General features: G+C 49.2%; 1 protein-coding gene across 1 annotated transcript; it reads left to right on the top strand.

Annotated features, from left to right (window-relative positions):
- The first annotated feature begins 3,478 nt into the window (after positions 1 to 3,478).
- Positions 3,479 to 4,710, top strand: LOC125548496 (uncharacterized). Its single transcript, XM_048712080.2, has one exon. It carries the CDS (start codon positions 3,656 to 3,658, stop codon positions 4,250 to 4,252), a length of 597 nt encoding a protein of 198 aa, XP_048568037.1. The 5' UTR covers positions 3,479 to 3,655; the 3' UTR covers positions 4,253 to 4,710.
- The last annotated feature ends 6,377 nt before the right edge of the window (positions 4,711 to 11,087 follow it).

The following is an 11,087-nucleotide window of genomic DNA, read 5'->3' as shown; positions in this document are numbered from 1 at the left end:
GCTAGGTACGCCTACGCATGGATGGGAGACGCCGAGCGCAAGTGACCCGACCCGTGCTTGGAAGGAGGATGGGCATGCCTACGCGAGGGATGGTGGGGGTGCTCCAGCTGTTATGCTTTTGATACATCATGATAGTTTTTCTGTTATCATTTTTCAGAAGGAGCAAAAGACTCGGGACAAAGGATTAAGCTAGGACATATCCAGTAGGGATCCAAGACATATCTCCAACATGTATCCAGATTCCTTTTTCCTTTATTCTTAAAATGTTAATTCTTCCGAGACATGTTTAGATATACCGTATCCAATATGGATGTACCCAACGTTGCACGTATCAGTGTTTTCAGGAAGCCCTAAAGCATACACTACTATTTTGTCTCTCTTATTCTAGTATCTACCATTTAGGGCTGGACTTCAATAAAACTCAACAAGCAAATGGTTGATGGCGCACTTAGAGGCCGTTCGGTACCTCTCTGCTCCTTCCGCAAAGCAAATGGGTAGACAAAGCTATATATCCAAATATACTGACTCATTTCTATTTGTCAATTTTATTATATTTAGATGTGCAATAAGTCATGTTGTCGTATAGCAATGCAGTTTTACTGTATCTGCTCGCTCTGTTCTTTCCAGGAGCCTTTTCTTGCTTAACCTACTTCATGCAGGGATGGCATTAGGACTAACGGTGTCAAATTGCTTAACCTACTTCGTGCAGGAATGGTATTGGAACTAGGGGTGACAAATTGCTCACGTTTCAAGGATCATGCAAACCATCTGCCGCTTTTAGCTCCATTTTGTGCGGTTATTCTCTCAAAGTCTTGGCCGTATGTGTTGGATATTCAGATTTTTACTATGGCCTTTATACCATCAGAGCTATATTTTATATACCATAATTTTCTAAAGCATTCATTTTTTTACTTTGTATTATTTAGAGTATTCTTTTCTTTATCAATTGATTGGTCCTTTTTTATGAATCCTCTAGGATGCCTTTTGGATTTGTAGGTCAGTAGTTAGGTAAGGGTTGTGTGAATAATTATCGGTTGGTTTCCCTTCATTATACTTGGTTAATTACGATGTTGCTCCCTTCTTTATTCTCTTATTGTAAGTCAGTGGTATGTGTTCTTCTACTACCATCCTCACTGTAAGCCACAGCGACATATTCTTCATATCTCCTGAATGAGCTGTAGTTGCATGCTGTAACTTTACATTCTTAAGAAGTTGATCCCCACTACCATTTATTCTCTTACCATGCACATTGTTCACATCAGCTTTATCAGTAGTTTGATGAGCTGGAATTGAGAAGATGGATCATTGTTTACTTTCCTACATTGAGATGTGTCAATCTAATAAATATCACATATGACCAATTTCTATTCTTTCACATCTCTCTAAATCATTGCTGCATTTCCTGCTGCAACGCATGGGGTATCCTCTAGTTCATACAAAATTTATGTAAATCAAACGAGGGCTAAACATGGAACATAGAGAAGATGAAGCCACATCATCCTTTTCTATTCTTGCCTGCCCAATCTATTCAGAAAGGTTTCCATGTTTTCTTTGTTGGCCAATCTTGTCCGTATGCAAGCGTCTGGCCGTGGAATGTGAATGTGCGTCAGTCATGTTAAGCGCCTCCTAATTTGGGGCCAGAAGAGTCATGGAGGTAATAGTGTCGGTAGCACACACAAATCTTTCAAAATCTGGCCGACCATCATGTATCGGTTAGACCAACTCCGACGCACGATCCAAAACAGACGTCTGCTTTGTCTGAATTTCATCCGTTTGTGACAATAAAATGATGACACATGTTCGATTTGGCCCATCTGCCGGTCAGTGCAACCAATGCGCGCCGCGTCGCATTTTGTCCAGCCCAAGAATGAAAAAAAGACCGGCCACACATTTAAAAACGTAGAAATAAACTTAACTACAGTTCTAAACTATTTAAACCGTTTAAATAAGCCCCCGCCTGCATATTAAAATTAACTTAAAAACTTAAAAAACTGAAAAAATAAACTAGACACCACCGTCGTTGTGGCCATCGTCGATCTCCTCGCCGTCTTCAGGCGCCGCCGTCTTTCTCGTCGTCGTCCTCAATGAGGCCGATGTATGGCGGCGGCTGCCAGAGGTGGACAGGCGGCCCCTGCGGTGGCTACATGGCCGGAGGCGCCTGCACAACCTCTTCCCGTGGCGGGGATGGCGACCACGCCTCGGCACCCGCCGACGAGGGCGGCACGGAGACGAACTCCAGTGTGCACAACATCGTGTCCATCCAGGACCACGCGCGCCCCCACCATTGCCACGAAGTGCGTCCCGACGACAGTGGTCTCCTCCTCCTTGACCACCACCACCTCCTCCTTGATGATGGCGGCCTCCTGCAGCTCCGGGGGGAGGGCGACGTCGCCCGCGACGGAGAGGGCCATCATCAGCTCGAGCCGTGCCATTGGGCCTCGTTGTGGTCGTGGACAGACTCCTCCATAACCCGCCGCACGAGCTCCTCCTCCTCCTCGGCGGTCATGGGAGGTGGCGATGGCGGTGGCGGGGACAGGGACAACATCGGGGTGAGCCCGCGGCCGTGGCACGCTCGGACCACGACCGACGAAGTACGACGCCCGTCGTAGGTCGTGCTTGTCGCGGAACCAGGTGTCCTGCAGGGGCGAGTCGAACGTGTACCTAGCGTCGCCGAGGAGGTCGTGGGGGCAGGTCGGCGCGACGGAGCTGGATCTCGTCGCGACGGGCTCTACCGCAGACCGGGACCGGCGGGATGGGCATGCAGTCCACCAACAAGTGCCAGTTGTTAGGGAGGTGGACGTTGCTCCACGACAGTGGCGTCCCCGTCTCCCAGTAGCGCTTGCAGATGTTGGCCTTCACGTACGGGCGGTTTCGAGTGTTGGCCGCTGGCGGGGCGATGAAGAAGGGTGGCGGAGGAGGAGGGGGTGGAGTGGCTGCGGCGGCGGCCTAAGGAGGACCCAGCCTCATGGTCGTGCTTCCCCTTGCGGCCAGGGATCCAGTGCCACCCCATTGCCGATGGTAAGGACGGGGTGTAGGAGAGAGGGTAGATCTACGACAACCGATGGCTAGGGTTTGCTCGTGTCGAGTATCGAGAAGGTAGGGGTCGCCGGGAGTGGAAGCGTAGACTAGCCGGTCCACGGCTTCCACATTAAAAAGAATGATGCCCCGCATAGTTAGGACTCTGACAGGCGGGGGCTACCCGCACATACGCATTTTTTTTTGAACTGTGAGATTTAGGTGCCTAGCTGCCATATGTCCCCAAAACTGACAAGAAACGGACACGTTCCTGTCCGTTCGCTGTCCGTCTAAACATAAACCAGGAGCAAGTTTGCTCCTGAAATGCAACGGGCAACCAGGAGCAAGTTTGCTCCTGAAATGCAACGGGCCGAACGCGAAACAGATAAAATTTAGGGACGCGGACGAGTGTCTGTCCGTTTGGACCGTTTGGCTCGTAACGGACACACGCGGACCAGATTAGGTACGATCGATGCGTTGTGCGTTGGAGTTAGCCTTAGACTCGAGCACGTAACGGAATAGCGCCCCACCTGGATCCTCCTCGCAGGAAAAACAAAACGTGTACGTAACAGATTTCCTTTTGAGCGAAAAAACAGAAGAGATACATAGAACGTGACGGTGGTACGCCGACGTGCTTCCGATGGCATCCAAGGACCATGGAGGCGGTGCTCCTCGGGAAGACGGATCTGACGAGGACTGCGGCTGCGTGTCCTGGACGATAGCTCTGCTCCTGTACACGTCCTTCTGGCTGGTCATGGTGTACCTGCCGCCCATGGATTCCTTGCCCGGGATCCGGGAGCTCGACGGCTCGCCGCCATGCAACGACGACAAGCCCACCACGTGCTCCGTGGAGCTAGCCGGCGCCAGGGGGCTCGAGCCAGCGCTGGCTCCGGGCGCGACCTCGCCGGCATTCGACCTCGTCGTGCACGTCGACAACGGCCGCGTCTATGAGCTGTGCCATGGCGGCGGCGACGTCGTCGTCTCCTACGCGGGCGTACCCCTCGCGCGCGGGCGCACGCCGAGCTTCCGGCTGCCGGCAAAGACTACGGGGCGGTGGGCGGTGAACGTGACGGGCGTGGGGCTGGGGATCCCGGCGGATTTGTCTCGCCTCATGACGGCGGAGCGGAGATGGGGGGTGGCCCAGCTGGAGATCGACATGGGCCTGGCCTGGCAGTCCTTCACGTGCGACGTTTTGGTTGACGGGCAACCCGGCGCATCAGCGTGCAGGCTAGCTTAACACGTTTTGTTTTGTCTCAGTCTCAGTAGATTCATATGGAGCTACGTAAGAACACACAAGAATTACACAATAGATTCTCGTTTGAGTGCGAACCAAATTGTGATTTGATGGTTAGAAAGACTGTGGTATCACTAGCCCACCAGGGTTTAAGTCCTAGTGCTCGCATATTCCTAGAATTTTTTTAGGATTTCCGACGATGCGCATCCAGTGGGAGGAGACGTTCTTGTCGATGACGAGATGCCTATGATGACTTTGTAAATTTTAAGATGATATGCTGACTCAGTCTTTCGAAGTGCTCATAGAGATAGGATGTGCGTGTGTACGTTCGTAAGGATGAGTGCATGCACGTGTATACGAGCGCTTGCGTCTATACTGTGTTAAAAATAAATCTCGTTTGAGTGTTTCAAATCGAGCTCGTCATGTCTTTTTTCTACATTATCTGTTTTGAGGTTATTTTTGTTTTTTTGCGGAAAACACCCCAGCTCAAAAAATAAGGATAACCGGTGATAAACAACACACACACACCACATGTTGAAAATTACACCCAGGTCCCTGAGGAGCCAACCCAACACATCCACCGGCGCGAGCTGCAAGCGCGTCGCCGCCGCCACTCCTACGTGGAGCCGGCGTGACCTTGTTATCTCGAGGCAGGATACGGGAAGTCGACAACTTTGGTCCATACGAATCAACACGCCAGAGAAGCATTGGATTGGAGAACTACCGGTTTGAAAGCATCACCTCTCTAGCCGGTGACGGGAGAGAAGAAAAATCTGGCGGGGAGATAACCACTCACGAGTATCTGCAGATGCAGCACCACTGGCGCAATGCTCCTCTAAAATCTCCAAGGCTCCGCAGCGGCACATGAGCACGCATCGCCGACTACTAGAGCACAAAACCAACCACAAGGGCGGTGCCGCCACGCCTGCCTCGATTGGGAAACCTTAGATCCACCAACGACTGCCGCACACCACATTTCACATGTTAATCACGAGATGACTTCTTGGGTGTGTGGGCTGGCATCGAATCTAGCACTATATTTTTCCGCACAAAAAAACAAGAATATGGTCCTATATGTACCAATACTAATACTGCCAGCCTCGCTGACTCGGCGGACCTACCTGCAAGGGCCCAGACGGCCAAGGGTGCATGGCCCAAGCGTAACCGGGCCGGACTGAGTAGTGGTGGCCCAGGAACTCCCACTCACTATTTAGCCGATTCCCACTAGTGAGAAGGGCATCCAGTGGATCAGGCACGACATCGGCACGAACCACCTCTTCCCTTTCCTTTTCGCAAGAACCCTAGATCGATTCGTGTAATCTCGTTTGTAATCCCCACCTAAATCAGATCCTGTGAGAAATTTCCATTGTTAATAGGAATTCCGAGCTCATCCCTATCATCTGGTAGAAGAGACCACCCACCTCCCTCTCCATTCATGTTGACGAAACTTGTTGAGACCAGAAGTTTGCGTCAGGCCAGAGCACAACTGGAAGCCATGGATCCCGGTGTTTCTACCTTCCTCACCAAGCTTGAGGCCAAGATCGAGGCCACGATAGATGCGCAGACCAAGTCCCAGCAAATCACGGCTGCCAAGATCGACGAGCTACTCGCTTAATGTCCCGATCTGGAGTGCCGAGTGGCGGATCTCGGTGACGCCGTGGCAGTGCTGAACTGGCGCACCCTCCGCTGTCCAAGGAAGGCGACGCGGCTCTAAAGGCTCGTGATCAGCCACAACCACCGCGTGCGACGCGCGGCGTCCACACTGGACCCCGTGCAGGGTGCGACGATCCATCCCCAAGGGCCCATAGGCCACGACAACTTCAATTACCACGGGGGTCGTCAGTAGCATCATTCCAGCCGCCGCCGCCGCTCCCAGCAAGCGGTCAGTCCGACTCTCTTCTCTCCCCTGCATCTATATCCTCATTTGCTCACGCGAGCCAGATGCTCGCCGGTCTGGGTCAAGCACATCAATATATTTCATTTCCCCAGTTTATGGGAGAGAATCCCAATTTTTGGAAAACATTGTGTGAGCAATATTTTTCTATGTTTGGGATTCAGTCCACCTTTTGGGTTTCGATGGCAGCGCTCAATTTTTTTGGTAGGGCTTCTATTTGGTTGCAAATCGATCCAGAAGCGGTTGTTAGAATTTGATTGAGATTCATTCACTTCTATGTTATGCACACGTTTTGGCCGTGATCGACATCAAATTATAATAGGATAGTTCTATATTGTTCGCCAAATGATATCAATAGCAGATTATATTGAGAAATTCAAGTTAATCATTAATCATTTGAGCTCGTACTTTGATTCCATTCATCCTTACTATTTTTTTACCCGATTTGTGGAGGGACTGAGGACGGATATCCAAGCGGTGGTGCTTGTTCAACGACCACCCGACTTGGATACATCGTACGTGCTCGATCTGTTGCAAGAGAAGGTGGCGGATGGCACGTTTGGGGCTCTTCCATGGCCACCTGAGCCAACGCAACATACGGCTGCACTGCTCCCGCTACCACCGCCTCCACCTCGTCCAATTGCTGCTACTGGCGCCACTGACCGCCATGGCATGGACAGCGTGCGCGCGAACTCGGCGAAGTTGAAGACGCTGCGGGACTATCATCGTGGTCGCGGTCTGTGCTTCAAGTGCGGCGAGCGGTGGGGGAACAATCATGTGTGTCCCACCTATGTCCAGTCGCATGTCGTCGAGGAGCTCCTCGCCCTCTTTGGTATCGACAACGTCATCGACATGCAGCTGCCACCGCCCGATGACACAATTATGGCCACCTCCAGGTCGGCTGTCTCGAGGGGCATCTCCTCCAAGGCATTTCAACTCCAGGCCTAGATTCAAGGCCGGGAAGTGCTCATGCTGGCCCCCTCCGGCAGCATGAACTCCTTCATCGACTCATCCCTGGCAACCCAGATTGTTGGCACCCAACCACTCCCTCGAGCTTATGGCGTGCGAGTGGGCGAAGGCGGGGAGATGCTCTATTCTGCGGTCGTTCCCAACTGTGCTTGGTGCTCTCAAGCACATGAATTCAACACAGATTTGAAGGTGCTTGATTTCTTGTATCTGTGTTGGTATTTCCCTGAATAGGAGAGGATGATGCAACACAACAACGATAACTATTTCCCTCAGTTATGAAACCAAGTTTATCGATCCAGTAGGTGAACCAAGCAATACTATGTAAACATCACCTGCACACAAATAACTAATACTTGCAACCCAACGCGTAAGAGGGGTTGTCAATCACTCCTTAGTATTGAGATATATTAAATTGTATGAGATTTGATAAATAGATCTGACAAAAACACAAACTAAAATAAATAAAGAAAAAGTGCAGCAAGGTATTTTTGGGTTTTTGCAATAATAGATCTGAAAACAATATGATAGAAAATAGACCTGCGGGCCGTAGATTTCATTAGTGGCTTATCTCAAGAAATAGCATACGGTGTGTAAACAATTACTGTTGGGCAATTGATAGAAGAGCAAATAATTATGACGATATCCAAGGCAATGATCATGTATATAGGCATCACGTCCAAGATGTTGGGGAACACAGTAATTTCAAAAAAATTCCTACGCACATGCAAGATCCATCTAGGTGATGCATAGCAACGAGAGGGGAGAGTGTTGTCCACGTACCCTCATAGATCGTAAGCGGAAGCGTTATGACAACGCGGTTGATGTAGTCGTATGTCTTCACGATTCGACCGATTCTAGCACCGAAGGTACGGCACCTCCGTGATCTGCACACGTTCAGCTTGATGACGTCCCACGAACTCTACATCCAGCTGAGGTCGAGGGAGAGTTTCGTCAGCACGACGACGTGATGACGGTGATGATGAAGTTACCAATGCAGGGCTTCGCCTAAGCTCTTCACACTACTAGAAAAAGGGCTATAGATGGGATTAACACTAATGGCGCACCAGACAAGCAGTGCGCCATTAGTATATACTAATGGCGCACCACCTTCTCATACGCCATTAGAGCTGAAACTACTAATGGCGCACCTGGCCCAGGGTGCGCCATTAGTATCAATTTTTTTTGAACTAGTGCGCCTGTCCAAACATATTAATGGCGCATCCAGACACAGTGCGCCATTACTAGCTTTAACTAGTAATGGCGCACCTGTCGGAAAGTGCGCCACTAATGTTGTTTTTTATTATATTTTTATTCCTTTTTTTGCAAAACTACTAATGGCGCACTGTTCCACCGTGCGCCATTACTAGTTTAAACTAGTAATGGCGCATTGTGGAACAGTGCGCCATTAGTATGTTTTTTTTTGCAAAACTACTAATGGCGCACCACCAGAAGGTGCGCCATTAGTAACCTGGATTACTAATGGCGCATTTAGAGTTGGTGCGCCATTAGTAAGTGGGCAGCAACAAGATATTTTGGACATCCATCCATCCATCCGACCCAACGCACCAACACACACACACACACACACACTCTCTCTCTCTCTCTCTCTCGCTCGAACCCACCCAAACCCTCGTCGCCTCCTCTCTTCCCCCCAAACCCCTCTCTCCCTCGCCGCCGTCGCCACCCACGCCGCCCGGTTCCGGCGAGCTCCGGCCGCGCGCAGCACACCGGCGAGATCCCCTTGGTCCGCATCTGGCTTACCTCCATGCAGATCCGCGGCTCCCCCACTGGCTAGGGTTTTGCATCCCCTTTTGTTCGTCGGGATCCGCCACGGCGAGGCCATAGGTGACCGGATCCAGCACTGGTAAGCCCCTCCCCCTCCTTCTTCGCCCACCATCTCCTCCTCACCTCACCTCATCTTCTCTTCCTTCTCTGCAGGTCGCCATGGGTGTGCCGACGACGACGACAGGAGGGGCGCACCTCCGTGGGGCGGGACGCCGCCATGGAGATGGATTCCCTTGTCCGCCACCACGCAGCGGCACCATGGAGCCTCCCAGCGCCCCAAACCCTAGCGGAGAGAGAGGAGCTGCTCCTAGTACAACACGCCATGGAAGGGATTTTTTTGGTATTTTTGTTGTTGTTTCTCTTCCCGATCTAATCATGTGGAAGGCCCTTTTCCTCACCATGATTTATTCATCTCCCCTTCCTCTGTTTTGTGCAGGTTGCTCTAATGGCGAAGCTTCTTCTGCATGACACCCTCCACCCCTCCCCTGCATCCACCTCCTACCCCCATACATGGTGAGCTACAACCTCTCTTTCTAGCCCTTGCAAATCTGATCTGGAGTGGACATGAATTGCAATTGTCATGGACACTACATAACAACAAGTATTGGTTCAGTTTTTGTGTGAAATTCGATTGTCATTGTGCTTTTTGATGCTTGCTTCAGAAAAATAAAATCATGGATAGATAGAAGATGGAAACAGTGAGCTTCCTTTCAAGTTAGTAATACTAAAAATCATTTGGCTCATCAATTTTTCATGTCTTGTGTTAAATCCACTCCATTGCAATCTGGCTATGTATGGATGGTTTGGTACAATTTGCCATGGATGAGTATAGTAGTTACGTACACATGTGCTTTGTAGTTTTAGTCCTTCTTGTGTTGCTGCACTTAGTCTAGAGATACAACAACATTAGTTAGGTCATGGATGGATGGATCAATACATACAGCTAGCACTGCTAGCAACAACAACAAAATAACCTTGTGATTGATTCTGTTGACGCTAGCATGCTCTATTAGTTTTGGAGCCCAACCATGGACTGTACGTACTAAGCTAGCTCAAGCACACACACATGCAACTTGATTTATTTCTGTAGATACTAGCAGCAGCACGCGTTCTCCTATACTAGCTTGCTTAATTTCTGTACTAGATCAACGACACTAGCACTTACTTGTTTGTTAGATTCGGAGCAGCAGGCATCCTCCGTGGACGATGACGACAACCAGGTCATCCACCGCCACGACGACACCCCGCACATGGTCCAACTCGACTACAACATCCACCTCGTGACGGCGACGTGGTCGTGTGCGGCATCGACCAACCTCCTCTCCTATGAATCCGTCTCCTACCTGTAGCTCCCGCTCTTGTGCTGCTATATTAGTACCTTGCTCTGTTTCATGCGTATGGGTGATTTTGTTTGTGCTTGTGTCATGGAAAAGATCATTCCTATTTATTTGTGCTCTGTTTTCTTTATTATCACGAGTTGCAAAATTAGTAGTGGGAAGTAAACTTTTGTTAACTTGTTGGTTGAACCAATGGAACTACTGTTATATTTGATTTGTTGCTCAACTAGTGCTGCAATGATGGGATCGAATGATTGCATGACCCTAATGTTGGCCTATCATTTCAATTATCTTGGTCTTATAGATGTTATTGTTCCTGTCATATAGCACATGCTAGTTTCTTTATTGGTTGGCTGCTGGTTCTGTTTGTTCATATGCATAAGTGCTACTGTTTCTTTGTTATCTTATAAAGGATATAGTCCTTCATTTGTATATAGCCGTAACTCTCTTATTGATCAACATATACTGATTCATCTCTTTACTGCAATTACTCTGTGTACTTCATGATTTGCTCCTGTAGTGGTATAAAATTATAGTTTCTCTTTCAAGCTGGTATCTGTGTTTGATATATACTAGTCTTTATCTAAATACCATGTATTGGTATTTCTTGTATGGTTTAGTACATCATCTACTGGTGGTTTAGTTGTATATTGTACAGGATATAGTCCTGACGGTTGCATGTAGTGATAATTCTTTCTTTGCATTAGCTATTTCATATGTTTCAGATAATTTAGATGCATGCTTATACTCCTATCTATACCAGGTGCATGTGTTGTGCTTGTGTACCTATATACAGAATAGTACCCATGTGTAAGTGGGTGTATGTGTTCTGCTTATAGTAGATGTTTAGTAA

This window comes from Triticum urartu, chromosome 3A (genome assembly GCF_056163025.1).
Source record: "Triticum urartu cultivar PI428250 chromosome 3A, HENAU_Tu73, whole genome shotgun sequence".
Classification (NCBI taxonomy): domain Eukaryota; kingdom Viridiplantae; phylum Streptophyta; class Magnoliopsida; order Poales; family Poaceae; genus Triticum; species Triticum urartu.
Note: the sequence above shows the minus strand (reverse complement) of the source record. Positions and strands in the feature narration are given on the sequence as shown.